The following is a 17,826-nucleotide window of genomic DNA, read 5'->3' as shown; positions in this document are numbered from 1 at the left end:
ATCAAATAGATTGATAGGTTCCAAGGCAAATTATGGGAAGTAACCATTTTATAAAATAATACAAAATGCTAGTGAGTTCTGTTTAAAGTTGTTTTTAATCTCAAAACTTTTGATTTTGTATATTATGGGTAGTAACATTTTTATAAGTTAATTCAGAAACCTTGTGGTTTCTGTTTCATTTGTTCTATTCTTTATAAATATTTTTTTATTTGCTTATTTACTTATTTGTATGTAAATGTATATCTTAATTTATTCTTATAAATATAAATCCCTTTTCGATCCGATTAATCCCACTGTGCAGCGCAGCTTATTGACTGGGCTTGTGTAGTAGGAGAGGGGTTGATGAGGCAGAAGGACCCACTGTACTGGCTGGCCGGGCAAAGTTTCACCAGCTGGCGTCGCGCCGGTCTCTTTGACTCCGTTGCCTGCTGTGGGGTTAAAGGATGGTTGAGGGGTGGGGAAAAGGAGGGGGGGGGGGGGGGGGGGGGGAGAGAGGGGGTAAAGGACTAAGGACCACGGGTTGTGGACAGGACTATACAGACTAGGCTCTCCGGTCTGTGGAATCCATGCAGTGAAAACATGTGTAATTGATCTGATTAAGTTGCCTTTGCTCTGCGTGCCTCTGTCTGTATCTGTGTGTGTGTATGTTTGTGTGTGTTGGCCATTCTGTTCTAGACATGTGTGTGTGTGTGTGGGTGCGTGTGTGTATGTGAGCCAAGAAATATGCCAGCTCCTCTGGCTTTGTTCAAATAAACACTTGAATGAGGGAATGGGAAATGGAGATTGGAGAATGGAGATTCCCCTTAACACCGCTTAGGCTTTTGGCTCTTTGCGTTTTGGCCAGCTTGTTGTCCGGCTATTTGCTGGTACTTACACTATTTGCTCTCCTTGTTGTTGTTACTATTGTTGTTGCTATTGTTGTTCTGTTGTCTTTATCCCTGTATCGTATTTGTTGTGCCTGAACTTGCATTTATTTGCTCTGCCACAGGCTTTGGCTGTTTAATGAAACGGAAATATAACATTTTAGTTTGCGGTCAAATATTGTATAATATATTCCACCTCCTCCTCTTCTTGTTGTTTCGCATTTGCCACTAAGCACACAACAACAATAATAAAAAGAGGGCGATGTTTATTGCCTTTATGATTCAATTTCATAGTTATTAGGCCGAAGGTGTGAAGGCATAAGAAAGTGAGCAGGCTAGTGGTTAATTTAATTTATACTTTGTGGCAGGGGGAGGCCTTTCAATTGATTTATTTAATAATCTCATTTTAAAGTCCAGTTGAGCAGAATTTATTGGCCAACTAATCCCCTAATTTCTTCTTTAAGTTAACAATAAATAACTATATTGTGAGAAAAGAATTACAACACAAATTAAATTTAAAAATTATTTTTTGTGTTTACATTTTAAATCACATACACAAGTGCGCCATATGCTAATTTAGTTGTTCAGTTTGCTCATGCAGTTAACGCCTAGAATTTACTCCCATTTTTGGGTTTTTAAGGAAAAATAAACTTTTTTGTGTGAACGATCACAGTTTATACTCGGACTGTGGCCAGTCCTTCTGAAGGAAAAAAGAAGGGGAAAAAAGATAAGGACTTCCCCATCTTTAGTTTACCATGGTCTCGTCGAAATATCATCTGCATCTGCATTCCTAAAAATATACTTAAGTATATGTACATATATGCAGGGACAGTGCGTTTCGCAACTGCTAAATAATTGCGATTTTGTTATAAATTTAATACATTTATTTAATACTAAAAAAATAATTAAAGAACTTAAGGGCATTTTTCAATGTCATAAAAAGAATAGCTAATGATATTCCAGTTTGAATATGTTTTTATATATTGTTTTCCAAGTGCATTCATTTCAAAAAATTTGATTGTCATTAAATCTGAACTACAATTTTTTTGTTATTTTTATTTGTATTACTTTTTGTTCATTTTAAGTTTGATACAATCGGATTCCAAATAGTTTTATCTCTTAAATAATCTGCATAAATATTGTAACCTTGTGTGGAATTTTTAATGCATTCATTTAAAATTAAAAAATAAATAAATGAAGAACTTAAGTGAAGATTTCAATGTCATAAAAAGAACAATGAATGATATACCAGTTTGATATATTTAAGCTTTTTGTCTAGTTAGTTAGCTTGCTGTATGTTAAGTTTCGAAACGCACGTTACTCGCCGAGTTCTTCATTTATGATAGAAACTTCTGCTGTATTTGCATTAGTTGCGTTGCCATTTTGCCCCTCCCACTTTGCCGCCCACTTTGCGCTGCTCTGGCAATTGCAACTTCACCAAACACTCGGGGAAAAGGAACTTTGGGAAATTTTAATTTAATTTAATTTTTATTTGCCTTGCTGGGCACACATTAAAATTGCAGCATGTAGTTTTTTAATATTTAAATGCACGCCCCACCGCCCATCATTTCAGCCCGGCTCCTTGCTCATTTCACCAGCCATTCTCCTTTGGACCGTGCAATTCCCAGGGCAAAAATAAGAGTTAAAAGTCGGCACAGGACATGTGGCAAGTCCTGGCGGAGAAGGGCAGAAGAGGGCAGAAGGGGGGCGGGGCCTACACTACTATTAACTGGCCAGCGCCTACGACCACGCCCACACTGCCCATCAGTATGCTCTCTCTGCAATTATTATTATTATTATTATTATTATTTTCACTATTGTCTGCAGCATTTCCTTCCGTTCGGTGCGTCTGGTTTGGTCTGGTCAACCAGCGAATGCACTCACACCTACAGGTCCTCCCTCACACACACACTAACACTCAAACACACACACACACTCACACACACTGAGAATCACACACAGAGGCGGAGAAACAAACATATCCCAGACCCAAATCCCACCGAAAATCCATGTACACATGGAACACAAGCACTCAAACAATGGCAGGAGATGCTTAAAAAGTAAACTCAAAGAAATTTTAAGTACAAAATATTCCAAGAGATTGCCAAAATTTAAAAGTAATATAATTTTAATAAATTATACTCACCAAAGTAAGTACACCAAAAAATAAAACTGAAAGTTTAGTTAGTGTCTAGAAAATAAACTACAGACAGTTTAATAGTATACGTTTTAATTCAATACTAAATAATATAACCCTTGTACTTTTAAGAATCATTAGTCTTTGGCCTTATTTTTAAACCACATAAGTTTATTTTGTTACTTGCGTAGTATTAATTTGTTACTCATTTTTATTTACAAAATGTTTTATTCCCAATAGTTTAAATCTAGGTATTTATACCACATTTTTAAATATATTTTTTAATATATAAATCTTTTTAGCGCTACAAACAACAAGCATAATGATTAAACGTATTCATAATTCTTTATTCAGAAACAAATAATAACAAAACTTACATCCTTAATTTTACAGTTTTAAAGTTTTCACAATAACACTTGTAATTAAAACTAATGAATATAATAAAATGCATTATTATTGATTATTGATTATTTTTCAAGTTTTATCGATAACATTTGTTATAAAGAAGCTTTCTCGATAACCGATAAATGCTTTGGGCAACCCTCGCTTCGAGCAGTTGCTTAAGGATTCGTTTTGTGTTGTCGACCCCTTCTTCCCCCATTCTGCTTTCTCCGCTCTCCCTCTCTCTCTCTCTCTCTCTCTCTCTCTCTTTCTCACACTCTTTTGTCTGTTCTTCAACTGTAGGCGTTTTGTTGTCGACATGAAACAAAAGTGCAAATGCATATATGTGTGTGGTTGTGTTCGTGTGAGGAGAAAGGAGAAAGTGGGGGAAGTGTAGATTCTTGGCCCTTTTGGTGTCTTGGCTAAAAGCAAAATATTTGCCAGTTTTGTTGCCTGATCTTCTATATAAATGTAGGTGTGTGTTTGTGTTTTAGTTTGTCCACGTGTTTTAGTGTTTGTGCTTGGATTTGTGCGCATTTTGTTGATAGTTGGGATTATTTTGGGGGCAATTTATGCAACACAAGGCGGAAGCTTTCGTTGACCCCTTGTTGGTTGTTGGTTGTCACCGCTTCTGTATGCATTTGGGCTTAAATTGAGCAAGAATAAAGTTTTGGCCACAGCACACACACACACACAAGAAATAAAGAACGAAGGCAGCAGCCCCAAAAAAAGACAGTGAAAACAAGAGAAATACTCCAGACCTTAACCATATCTCTCAATTTCCCCTTTTCTTTTCGCAGATACAAATATTCGGCTACAATTCCCAGCTGTATGCAAATTTTTCAGATGCCCTCAATCGCGCCCAAGGCATTGTGGGCGTCTCCATTCTGCTGCAGGTGCGTAATCCCCAACGGCATACAAAAAGCAATTATAAATACGATAATTCAACGACTTTTATCATGAACTTATGAGTGCTATTACCTATAGGAACGAATTCTAAATGTCTATTAGGTATTTTTTTGTTTCTATTTGAAAAGGAAACTTGAATCTAGTAATTTTCAAATGAAATTAAAAAAATCATCTCTTGATTCAAACTACAATTGTTTCCATTTAATTTGAGTTCAAATAATAGTTTTTTAGATTTTTAATTCGTGTTGAATGAAATTTAAAAAAAAAACACTATTGTTTCTGTTTATTTTGAGCCAAACCATAGATAATTATCCTTACAAAATAGTTTTTTAAAGATTTTAAAGACTGCTTAAAAAGATAACTTAATTTTAGGAATTTTTAATTTGAATAAAATTCATTAAATTATTTTCTAAATAAATGGATATCTAAATATGAATGTTTTTCTATAGCTTGGTGACCTTTCGAACCCGGAGCTGCGCATGCTCACCGATCAGCTGGAGCGCATTCGCTATGGCGGCGACGAGGCCTTTGTGAAGCGACTCTCCATTCGCGGACTACTGCCGGATACGGATCACTACATGACTTACGATGGATCGACAACGGCGCCGGCCTGCCACGAAACAGTCACTTGGGTGGTGCTCAATAAGCCCATCTACATTACAAAGCAACAGGTTCGTAAAACATTATCTGAAAATCTAAAAAAAAAAACATTTCACTACCATGCTAAAAACGATATTATTATTAAAGTAGAAATATGAAATATGGGTTTAAATTTAATGTTGCTAGTGTTTTTTTATTTAGATTTAAAACTAACTGCAGCCCAAAAGTATGCTAAAAAAATTTTAAATTTCAAATTTAAAAAAAAATTTCCCAAAGGAATCCAAAAAAATTTTAAACAATGCTTTAACACTATTTAGTTAAACACTTTTTAAAAGTACAATACTTTCTATATTTTTGGCTGAATTTTATGCTTGAGCAATGAAGTCTTTGGTTTACTTTTAGGATTGTGTAGAGTTCAGTTCAACCGTTAGCATTTATTTTTATTAACCGAAATAACTATTTTGTTTGTAATAAATTTGGTCGTTGACTAATCCCAGCACAAAGTTAAAGTCAGTAAGTAATTTTCATTTTTTCCAACCAAATTCATCAAGTGGCCCCCCCACCGACCCCAAAAAAAAAAAAGAAAAATAGGAAACATTTTGAGCGATGAGCACCTTAATGTTTGTTAATTAGTATACAGTGCTCGGATGTTCGTAGTCCGTAGTCCGCTGCTCCTTCTGTTTTATTAGCTAATTTCATTTAAGTTTTAAATTGAGTTGCTGCTGGAGGAGCAACAAAGTGGATAGTGTCCATAACTCAAAGGAAAAGGCGAGGAGCAGAAACAGAGGGAGAAAAAAATTTAACACAAATGTTTATTAAGTGCAGCGCTGTAATAAAGACGCCAGCGATGTGGGGGGTTGGGTTTGAACCCATACCTATAGGTTGCTTGGTTTGGTTTTTCTGGAGCGGTTGAATAGTGGCCAGCGGCATACGTGTAAACAATGTAGGGGACACATACACATAATACACATACATACACATACATACACATGCATACGCGACTGCAGCAGGCAGACTCATAAAAACTTCAACAAGCTCAATGGCACCCATGGGCACATGATTACAACTTGTGGCAGCCGTGGAGGACTCCGGTCCACGATTCTGCCGGCAACGTAATTTACTGCATACCCAGTGAGGGAAAGAGACGGCAAAGGAGCGGCAGAAAGAGATGGCGAGAGAGGAAGAGAGAGAGAGAGAGAGAGAGAGAGAGAGAGAGAGAGAGAGAGACAGCAGACAGCACCTTGCTTGCAAAACATAATTTACCAAATTTAAGTAACACCAGCGGACCAGCAAAAAGGGGGGGGTGAAATGTGGGGACTGGAAGCACAGGAAGCTGCGCGACATGAGCTAAAAATTGCAATTAACCCATTAACGTGCGCTCTGTCACGACCGGAAGGGCAAAAGGGAAGACGATGGGCGACCAAAGGGTTAAGGGTTTTCAAACTGAGTCACTGCATTCAAATGGCTTTTAACAATGTGTTTTTCTAGGAAATGATTTAAACTCACTGTCATTTCTAGAGGTTTAAAATCACTCCTAAAAGCTGCAAGCTAAAAACTATAATTAAAATAAATAATAATAATATAAGTAAATAAAGACAACTCAGTTATTTTTACCTTGACTTAAATAAACTTTTTTAAAACACTTGAAATCTCTAGATATAATTGTAGAATTTCTAAATTGAGTATAGTTTTATAGTCATATAACTTTTGGTGTATTTTTTAATCAATATATCCTTATTTCTTTTTTAAATTTAGGCACTTTAATACTTTTTACTCTTAAATATTCCCTAGGTTAATAGTCATATAAATTGTTGTATATATTATTTTAGTTAAATATATTTCTTTAAATTTATTTAAATAATACTTCTATACACTTTTTCGAGAGACTTTCAGCCTCTAGTGATTTGTATCAATCCAAAATATAAAATTTAAAGTTAGTGTGCAAAGAAAATCAGTGAAATATTCCATTTGCTGACTATTGGCCACTTTAGTCCACTTTCAACATATATTCCCAGTTGAGTGTCTCTTAATTTTTGTTTTAAATTCTGGCTAAGACCATCATATGTTTTTGGCTTAAAATCTTTATTTTAAAACCACAATCGAGTCGGAAGCGGGGCCTTTAATCCTTGAGTGCCATTTAGTGTTGCATACTTTTGGGACAAGCACACACACACACACACGTATGTCCTACTTAATTCACACTTGAACGGGCACTCCTACTTGCCACCCATTGAATCCTTAACCCTCTGAAGCCCCCGCTCTCCTCAATCAACATCAGCACGGCCATGGTTGTCGTGAAAAGCGATTTTGACGGAAGTCAATTGATAAACAGATTGTGTAGATTAAGTGTTATTGACTCGTTGTTGTTGTTTATGTTGTTGTTATTGCTGTCGTCTCATCGATACTTTTTACTGTATGTGTATGTGTGTGTGTGTGTTTGTATCCTTTGCGGTTTCATATTTTCGAGTTTGTTTTTTGTTCAACGAGTGCTTATTTTTAGGATTTGCAATTTGTGTCAAGCTTGATTTTTCGCAAAGTGCGGATCGATGGATGTTGTGTTGTGTTGAGTGTTGAGAGTTGTGTGTGCGGAAAAGTTTATAATTATGCACGTTAAAGGCTTCACAGACTAACTGTAAGCGGATGGATGGATGGATGGATGAATGGATGGATGGGCCCTCCGGCTTATCTATAGTACATCGATGGATTGGCTTATTGTCGAGCCATTGTTGATCTACTTCCGTGCCTCGAGGATGTACAAAGTATGGCGGTGGGCACTACACAATTTGTAATTACCCTTAAGGGAATGCAACAAGAATGAATACCGAAAGTCCCTTACCTTTTTGAGGGAAAAGTAGCAGAACTAATGGAAAACTAAGTCTATACATTTTTTTATGTTTGATTTTAAGTTAAACATTTATATTAATGCTTTGTTTTTTTTGTTTTAATGAAAAACTGAACAAAACTAAGTAGTTGCATGCCCACAAACTACTCTTAAAGTATATTACTCATACGCAGTGTAGGCAATTTGTTATTTGACATGGCAGCACACGTGACGTATGAGTAATTATTAATTTGATGAATCTTGAAAGCCATGTTGCAGGACCTAATATAGTTGATTTAAAAACATGTTTCATGTATTTTATTTAAACAACTGAACAATGAATTTAGATAAGGTTACATATTTTAATGTAAACAACCTTATGACTTATGTTTGCAGCTGCATGCCCTGCGCCGCTTGATGCAGGGCAGTCCCGACCACCCGAAGGCGCCCCTGGGCAACAATTACCGGCCGCCCCAGCCGCTCCTGCACCGCCCCATCCGCACCAACATTGATTTCAAGTCGACGAAGACGAACGGCAAGGCCGCCTGCCCCACCATGTACCGCGAGGTCTACTACAAAGGTGCGTATAGCGAATGATTTCAAGACTTGATATTTTAAGAATCAATCCTGAGAACCTAAAACATAACTTCAAGGCAACAAAAATAAACAATATAAACGGAAGCATGAAAATATAAACCTGTTTTTCAGCGTCTATTACCATTAGGAATTGTTAAATAATGTTTAATTTGTATTTCTTGTACTTTAATACCATTATTTGAACTACTTCATTTAAATATATCTAGTAATATTTTAAAGAACAAATTCAGAGCATGTGCTAAAACTAAAACAAAGCCATTTTAAAATAAAAATAGAGACATGGTGTATTTAAAAAAATCTAGACATTGTACAATCAAACAAAAACACCTCCTAGCGAGGTAAAAGAGTCGTAAGCATCGCACATTCAAACATACAAAATTTCTGATATCAAATTATGTGACCAAAAATGATCAATCCTTTTTCTAGCTAATTTTCCGCCAAACTAGCTAGTTTTTGTGCAATGTTCAGCTATATCTAGCTGGTTTCCGGCCAAAGTAGCTAGTTTTTCTCCAAAGTTAAGCTTTTTCTAGCTAGTTTTTTACAAAGTTGTAGGAATAAACCCAACAAATCATGAATGAATGCTATGAATTCTACCTTTTAATCTAACTCATTTATTTACCTTTACTTATATTTAAGAGCATTAATTTGAAGTATTGTCTAAATTCTTTTATATCAATAATCTTCTACTTTTATTGACCCTTCGTAGCGACCAGTTGGAAACAGAACTAAAAGTCAGTGACGTGATGGCGCAGCGTAACGCATCGTAAGCGTATGACGTAAGTAGCGAGCGACGTGCAACAGGAGCTTCCACTAAACATACATATACACGAAAAGGACACGGACAGGATGCAGCAAATTGCAAGGCAGAAAATATGGAGGACATGAAAGAACATGACCTCATTGGAATCAGCGCAGCAGCAGTGGCCAAAATTGGCGATCGCAAATACACATATACATATATACATATAAATAGGCAGAGGAATAACAAAGAAATAATATGGATAGCGATTACGATTACGATAACTAGCATTAAATGTGCATTTTTTTGTCTCCCCCCCAAAAAAAATCAATCAGAGGTTATTTTTTTTTGTGTGTGTGCATAGCGTAAGTACAATAACGATAACAATAGCGATGACTAGTAACTATAATTACCCACATTACCATTAACGCCATTCGTAAAACCAAAAAAATACTGTATATTTAAGTTGGGCCGGTGAAAATATCAAAATAATATACAGAATACGAGGCATTATGAAAAACCCACCCAAAAAAGGACAGACTTTAAATTCACGCCCATATCGGTGGATATATAAAAACAGTTTGTTTATGCCCCCCAAAAATGTGTATAGAGCGGCCTCAGTTTGTGTGTATGTGTGTGAATTAGCTAATAACATTAACAATAATCAAGTGCTAATCTATATGAGCACATCGATGTGAAAAAAATAACCACAACTCTATAAATATTTATTGCCGGTTAATTCGATTCATTTTTTTTTCATGGTTTTAAGTTTCAGTCTAATACTTTAAATGAGCGTGTATAATTCTAACACTTTTAGTTCTTAGCATTAAATTAAAAATATAGATATTTGCTTTTCACCAAAAACAAGATAAACATAAATGTGTTTATTATATTTATCATGTCGATTCAAAACATTACAGAAACAGGCTTTATTTTATATATTTATTATGTTTAACGGAATTGTATATTATTAAACTAATTTTTCAATTAGCAAAAGTTTGTTGGTTAAAAAAGCAAAATGCTTTAAATTAAAAATATAAATATTTAATTTGTATCAGCTCAAATACATTTATATGTGCATTGTTGATTTAAAAACATTATTAATCTTATAATGTTAAAGGGATAGATACATTTTTAAACTTAATTTTTAAATACATAACTTAATTTTTAATAAAATTGACATATAACATATCATTTCTTCCAACTTAAACGTTTTTATATTAATGTTGTCTATTGAAAAAACATTATATGATATCAGGCTTTATTTTTAAACCTATAAGGTTAAGTGCAAGGTTACAATTTTTAATGGAATTTTTATTAAGCAAAAGGCAAGCTGTATATATACATATTTGTTTCACAGTTTAAGCTTGATGAACTACCAATTTGTATTGGGTCAAACAAATTCCCCGGGGACAAACATGCTCTCACATTTAATTGCAATTTTAAAATTATGAATTTGGGCATTTTTAATACGTATGGTAATCCCGATGTGGAGGCACTGCCGCAAATGCGTGCATTTTGCATTTTAAATGCACTTGACCGCAGCATCCACTGCTTGTGTAACCGGGGACCTTATCGAAACCAACTCAACCAGGGTTCACCCGCCATTCATCCTCCATTCACCCCTGATTCAGGAGGGGGATGTCGGGCTGTCGCTTATCGAACGGCAAATGCAACATGAAACCACAAAATCTGTTGCGGTTATTTAAAATCACGTTTAAATGCGAAAGTGCTGGCTGTCTCTCGCTTCGTTTGCGAATTTTGGCCAGCATAAAAATCAACTTTTCAATGGCCGAAAGGAAAATGATTACGTATACGCCGCGAGGCACAGGGACACATAGTTGAGAACTGTGGCATATCAGTTTTTTTTTTTTTTTTTTTCATCTGACCCTTCTAAATTTCCTCCCTGCAAAATCACATAATAATTTGTATAAATATTTGCATTATTTGCACAAGTTGGCATTTTTGCAGTTGTTTTTGTGTAAGCCGGCATTCAACTGAAACTTTTCAAGCTCTTTGTTTCATTTAGTTGCTGTTCAGTTTATGCATTGTTTTTTGTTTTTGTTTTTTTCATTGTTTTGTTTGGGCTTGTGCATCGAGGGATTTGCCACTGGGAAATTATGACTTAAATTAATACATGGCAAGTGTAATTTATTTGAACGAATCAAGCGGCAGCTGCTGCCACCATCTGATACCCTGCAATTTTGGGGGGGGTCCTTGAGGAATATGCGGCTTTAAAGCTAATTTATTATTGTTTTTTTTGATTAAATATAGAAATAAGCTTAATTTAAATATCTTAAAAAATAGGTCAAAACTTACTCATTTAAAACCAACTAAAATCTTAAAAAGGGGTTTTAAATTAAGTTAATAAAATACAGAAAATTAAAAAAGGCTAATTTATTTGTATATTTTTATTGACTAAGATACCGGCTTATAGAAAAAGCTTTATTTAAAAATCTACAAAACAATTCAACACTTTCTCATTAAATACCAAAAATTCAAAATTTAAAAAATATATTTAGGGGGCCTATTTAATTTTAAAATATTAATAAATTGGTCTACATTTAGAATACTTTTACACACCTTTATGATGGTTTTTTACTAAGACACATTTTTTGCAGGGTATGTAACAATCCCAAGATCCACTCTGGTGACCTAATTAGCCCGTCCAGGGCATGCTTCGGTCCATCAGTTTATTTGCAACAAACTCAATTCCAACTTTGGCTGACTTTCAATCAATCAAATGGTTTGGGTTTGGGTTTTGGGTTTTGGACGAGGCGGTGCAACTCTGGCCAAACTGATTTGCGGTGAGTTCTGCACGAAGTTATGTTGCAGCTAAAGGGGGCGGCTGGCAGAGGGGGCGTGGCATGACCACTGAATCTGGCCAGATGGGGCTAACCCGACACATATATATATATTGGCAGTCAGTGAGCGAGTGACAGCCGCAGACTCCGTATGGTGATTGCAAAATGCAGGTAAAATTAACTCATTTTTTAAGGTAACAAGTGGCTTAAGCCTCTTTAATAAATTCATTTTCAATGCCCCTGTAAAGGGTATCCACACGCTGTTGCATATTTTTCATTCCATTTTATCGCAGCCATAAAAATTGCGGCGGAAAGATTTATATATACGAAGCTGGAGTATTTTTTTACATCATTTCATTTACATGCATATTCTGTATGCGATTGCAGTTGGCCATTTCGGCTATTGGCCATTTTGGTGATTATTTTTAATACATTGAAGTTGTGGTGGTGGGTAGTGGGTTGTGGACTGATGGATGGGGGTGGGGGGTGGCTTATTCCAGAGCCAGATAAAAGACAACATCGATCATGACAGCCATTCGGAGCAGACCTGCAAATATTGCAATTTGAAAAAGTGACAAATTCGCTGCCATTTATTTTACTGTGGAAATAAGCTTTAAAATATGTGACAATTCGTCTGCGCATTGTCCTGTAACAAAATGTCCATTCAATGTCCATTAAATATAGGTGCTTAATAAGTATATAAAAAATAAACAACCAAAATCAGTTAAAGTAATTTATTTTTATCTATAAAATATTGAAGACAATTTAACTAATTTGGATTAAAAATTACTTAAATTGATTTATGTAATGAAAGCAATAATTTGAATCTATAATGTAATATTTTTTTGAAGCAAAGCTTTAATTTGGGTAACCAATATATTATTTTGAAATACTTTTTGTGTTTTTGATTTAAATTTTAATAATAAAAATATTTCAAATTCCCCTTAATATTACTATATATATTTTTTGTTTTATATTAATTATACAAATAATTTATTTTGTGTTCTATATAAATTTTAATGATTTAATATTTTTATTTTATAAATAATGTATATTTCTGGTATAAAGTGATACATATTATTATTATTATTATTTTTCTGAAATACCTTACGCTTTTTGATTGTGAGTTTTATTTAAATTGTAATCATAAAAATATTGAAAATTCCCTATCATATTTTATTTTGTGTTTAATTTAATCATACAAATATTTTGAATTCCCTATTACTCAAATACATACATTGTCTGTGAAAGGAAATTTTCATGAATTCGCCATTTTCCCATTATCTAATTCGACTTTTTTTTTCTATGCCCAAAAAATGTGTAAAATGTTGCAATATTTTTATGAGCAGCCATCAAAAGCTTTGAAATTGCAGTGTCAGCGGATTAAAGCTGCATGGGGAATTAAGTATTGCACAGATACAAAACATAGTTGCCCAGCGCTTCCGACTTACATCGTTCTCATTCTCGTTCTTGTTTTCAAAACCCGAACCGAACCTTGGAGATGAGCAAGAAGAAACCTCTTTACCTCGGTCGGTGACTGGTTATGCAAATGGCCCCCCTTTAATAACACAACCATAGCCATAACCCCCTATGCGTATATCGCCGCTGTCCACACAAGACTAATTAAATTATGGAAATTAAATTGAATCGAGCATATTTGTTGTTTGCAGTTCATAAATTTGCGCTGCTAAAATGTCCGGAGCAGCTAATGTTCCGCCCCTTCGGCCGTGACGGCATGTAAATCATTTCACAATAAAACGCATAGCACAGCAGCAACAGCAACAGCAGCAACAGCAACTGCACAGCAGCAACATGCACGGCAGCAACACACTTAATTATGACATCATTAATTTTTAATAATGACAATTTTGCGACAATAAATCACTTAACTAACACAAATGCGCCCAGCAATATGCATGAAATTAGTAAACTTTAAACAATGCCATGTGCGTGAGGGGGTGTTAGGGGGTGCTAAGGGCCATCGGGGGGCATTGGGGCATTGGGGCATTGGGGGGTTAAAAGGGGCATCGCTGGGTAAGCAAATAAACAGATTGACTGTCCCCATTGCCTTGTCCTGGCATTGACTGATGGCAGCCAACACGAGCATGTTGCTGGCAACTGCAATTGCAATCGGAGAGTGCCGTGCCGTGCCGTGCATGGGATGAATTTAATTAATCTCGCTACCGTCAGTTGCACACAATTGCAATTAACTTGCAACACTCGCATAATTACAGGCGACCTCATGTTTTGCTACTTATCAGCATCAACATTGACCCAGCGACAGCAACAGCCAGAGGCATTCGCCGCAAACAGTGATGGCACCATGCGATACCCTATAACCCAACCCCATTAGTATGTACTTCCCAAAAGCTTCAAAATGTGATATATGAACATTTTATTTAAAGTGATTATTTACTGATTAATTGTTTTGAATTTGATTAGCAAGTCTTATTGGTTATTGAAACATCACCGAAATAAGAATGTTTTATTCACCTCAGCACCTAAACTATTAATCCTTGTTGGCTGTCAAAGAATATATTTCTTCACAATATTTTTATAAAAATTACCAAAAACGAACATTTTTAGCTGTAAATGCCATTCAATTGGAAATTTAAAGACGAATTCAACCCTGTATGGCATTCCAACTTTTGACCATTACTTCCCAGGGTTTTTAAACAAAAGTGGATATTTTCAAGAATCTTTTTATCGTAACTTGGCCAAAACTTACCGTTTTTTGTAGCTGAAGACCTATTCTATTCATCCGTGGTCGATTTTGAAAATTTCTGAAAACTTAATTTTATGGCCATTTTTCGCATTTTTGATAAGGGGGTACATCATAATTTTTTTGCGAAAATTTGAAAAAACGGACAAATTTGTAACTGTGAATGCCGTTTGATTGACAATTTAGTGACGAATTCAGCAATGTATGACATTCTATCCTTTGACTATTACTTCCCAGGGTTTTGATACAAAAACCGAATTTGAATGTGTTTTTTTGGGTTTTTGGAAATTGTCAAAAAAAAAATCTCAAGAAGTCTTTTGTTGTAACTTGGCCAACATTAGACTTATAGCTATAAGAGTGATTGTTTTGTACAGCTTGCAACCCATACTACCCATCCACAATCGGTTTAGAAACATCAATTTTGTTTTGATGCAAAAATCGATTTTTAAAAATCGATATTTTGAAAAATTAATTTCATGGCCAATTTTCGGTTAGGGGGTTCATCATCATTTTTTTCAAAAATTTGAAAAATGGAAACATTTTTAGCTGTGAATTTGATTAGAAATATAGTCACGAATTCAAAGATCCTTTGAATAATACTTCCAGAGTATCGATACAAAAACCGATTTTTCAATGCGTTGTTTTGGCTTGTTGTAGATATGCCTAGTTTTTTTTTGCTTCTGTCCTTTAAAAATATTAAGCTCTGTTACTAGCTTAAAATGTTTTAAAACTGTTAAATATTTGTGACTTTCTCCAGTTCATACTCCTTTTTTGTGATTTTTAGAGGGCATAACGAGCGATAAGCTTGCTCTGATACATGGCCAACTCTCCATATCTTTCCCTCTCTGTCTGCCTGTCTATCTGTTTCATCATCTATCCATGTACATATGTGTGTGTGAGGGTGTGTGGGGGTGTGTGTGGGCAGTGGTTGGCTCATTGGTCATTCGGTTGCAGCTCGGTTGGTGTTAGCGGTTGCTCGTCATCGTCATCATCAAGTCGTGTTGTTGCTGTTGCTGTTGCTGTTGTTGTTGTTGTTGTTGTCGGCGTTGTTGTTGCTGCTGCCTCCGACTGATTGCAAATGTTGTTGTTTGTTAATGCCTGTAGTGCACAAAGCTGCAGCCTTGTGGTCAAGTGAGGCACCTGCCGCAGTCCCAACATCACCATTTGCCTCCCATTTCAACCACCACCCACCGCATCGCCACCCCGCCAATGTCACTGCAAATTAACATTTTGTAGCGCGTTTCGGTTGCTGCCGTGTTTTCATTTCACACTTTGCCCGTGTGTGTGTGTGTGTGTGTGTGACATGCATTTGACACAGGAACTGGACAAGGCAATTGACCAGGAAGAACCACACCCACTCAGCAACACCACCCATCATCTAACACCCACTCTTGTGGCAAATTTGTTGTATTTGCGCCTGATTGCCAAATCAAATATTTGGCCCACACAGCTAAAAATAAAACACCAATGTTGGCTAAGAATTTAAGTTGCAAAAGTTATATAATAAATATAAAATATAACAAATAATTGAAACAAATTTAAATTTATATTTAAGTTCGTTTTTTTTTAATTTAAATTTCAACGTGCTGTTTTCAATAATATAATTAATCCATTTTGAACTAGACTGCCAAAATTATTAAAATAAAAAACAATTTAAATATATGTAAGTGCCTGCAGCTTTTATGTTGTATCTTTTGAAAACTCAAGTTGCAAAATTAATATATTAAAAATAATATACTTTAGATTTAAGTTTTATATATTGATATTTAAATTCGTATTTATGTTCACATTTAGTTTGTATTCGTATTCTTACGAATGTAAGAATATTCTTATTCTTTTCAATACAAATTAAAACATATGTTTATCAATGGAGCAGCACTTATATTAAAATTTTTCGTATCACTTAAAATATAAAGTAGTAAAAGTAATACATTTAAAACAATATACTTCATATAGTAAGAATGCTTAACTTATACATAAATAAAGCTTTGTTTTCAATAATTAAATTAATAATTTTTTAATCATGCCGCTTAACTATTTAATTTAGATAACTAAATATATTTAAAATAATGGCGCATTTTAAATAATTTGGGAAAAATGAAATTAAACGTTTTTATAAATTGTATCGTTTTTATATATATTTTTCAAATAAATAAGTAATTTTTCGTTTCCAAAGCCATTTATGTTTTGTGTACCTTGTATGCCAAGGATCAGCAAAAAGGGGGGCCAACCGAAAAGTGTGCGAAGTGAAGAGTTTGGCTTCCATTTCACACGTAAATAAATAATAGACTTCCGAAAGTGAAGTGCGAAGAGGGGAGCACAATTTTGGATTTCAATTTGGCAAAAATTGTTTAATTCGCACAAACAAATTTGACCCGAACTGTGCTCACAATTCGCTGATTGTTGGCCAAATTCAGTTGATTTCTTGTTTGCCTATATAGTAAACCTCGAAATAAACCAAATACACACACACGCACACACAAACGAGCCGGAAAATGATAAATTTGGGTCAAGCACCCAATTACCAATGATAACCTATCGAACTTGCCGATATCCCAATGTAACTAGGCAGAAAAGCACACACTCTCTGTAAGGTTTATACACAAACAATAATGAATAAATAAATAATGAATTAAGAGTTCACTTAGCGGCGTAGACATGTACATTTTTTTGGAGCAACAGCAACTCCACCGAATAATCCTATATATAGTGCATATAGCGTAATTAAACATATACGAATATAGCATATATTCATCACATAGTGAAACCAACTAACTGCTTTGTATGTTTAACGAATTAAGTAGCAAAACCAAGGCGAACACCAAGTGTGTACTATAGAGTGTAAAAAAAAAGGAAAGCAAAATATTACTATATAGCTAAAATCAGCTTGCCCCATTGTTGTGTGTTGAAATCCCTCGAATATAGTGCTACATACCATACCGACATGTGTAAAAAGAATGCAGGCCACAAATTATATACATAATTATTATATACATACGTCAGTAAAACTATATATATATATTATATATATCTGTGTATATGAGGACAACAAATATACGAGTATATATAGAAACGTTTCCTTCTATTTTCTCTCTGCTCGGGGGCTAATCTTTGGCACGGGAGGAAATTACCTGTAACAGCACAACAATTACTTATTTCCGAAAGCCTTCACCTTTAACGACAAAAGGACCAAGGGGCGCAGGATAATGGCGATGCGGGGGCGTGGCACACGATGTCCCGTGCAAAAAAAAAT

At 35.0% G+C, this 17,826-nt stretch overlaps 1 protein-coding gene across 3 annotated transcripts in view; it reads left to right on the top strand.

Moving 5' to 3' along the window:
• The window catches only part of LOC128265222 (carbonic anhydrase-related protein 10), an 86,503-nt gene extending 76,554 nt beyond the window's left edge, over positions 1-9,949 (top strand). For 2 of the 3 annotated variants that reach the window (XM_053001095.1, XM_053001097.1), the window contains 4 exons: positions 4,182-4,277; positions 4,740-4,961; positions 8,108-8,291; positions 9,015-9,947. In XM_053001095.1, coding sequence (XP_052857055.1) covers positions 4,182-4,277; positions 4,740-4,961; positions 8,108-8,291; positions 9,015-9,037 — 525 coding nt within the window. In that variant the 3' untranslated portion in view covers positions 9,038-9,947. Of the gene's footprint in view, positions 1-4,181; positions 4,278-4,739; positions 4,962-8,107; positions 8,292-9,014 lie in introns of all 3 variants that reach the window. The other variant, XM_053001098.1, reaches the window with a different exon arrangement.
• The last annotated feature ends 7,877 nt before the right edge of the window (positions 9,950-17,826 follow it).

Source organism: Drosophila gunungcola, unplaced genomic scaffold (assembly GCF_025200985.1).
Source record: "Drosophila gunungcola strain Sukarami unplaced genomic scaffold, Dgunungcola_SK_2 000103F, whole genome shotgun sequence".
NCBI classification, from domain to species: domain Eukaryota; kingdom Metazoa; phylum Arthropoda; class Insecta; order Diptera; family Drosophilidae; genus Drosophila; species Drosophila gunungcola.
This window is presented reverse-complemented; position numbering and strand designations above follow the sequence as displayed.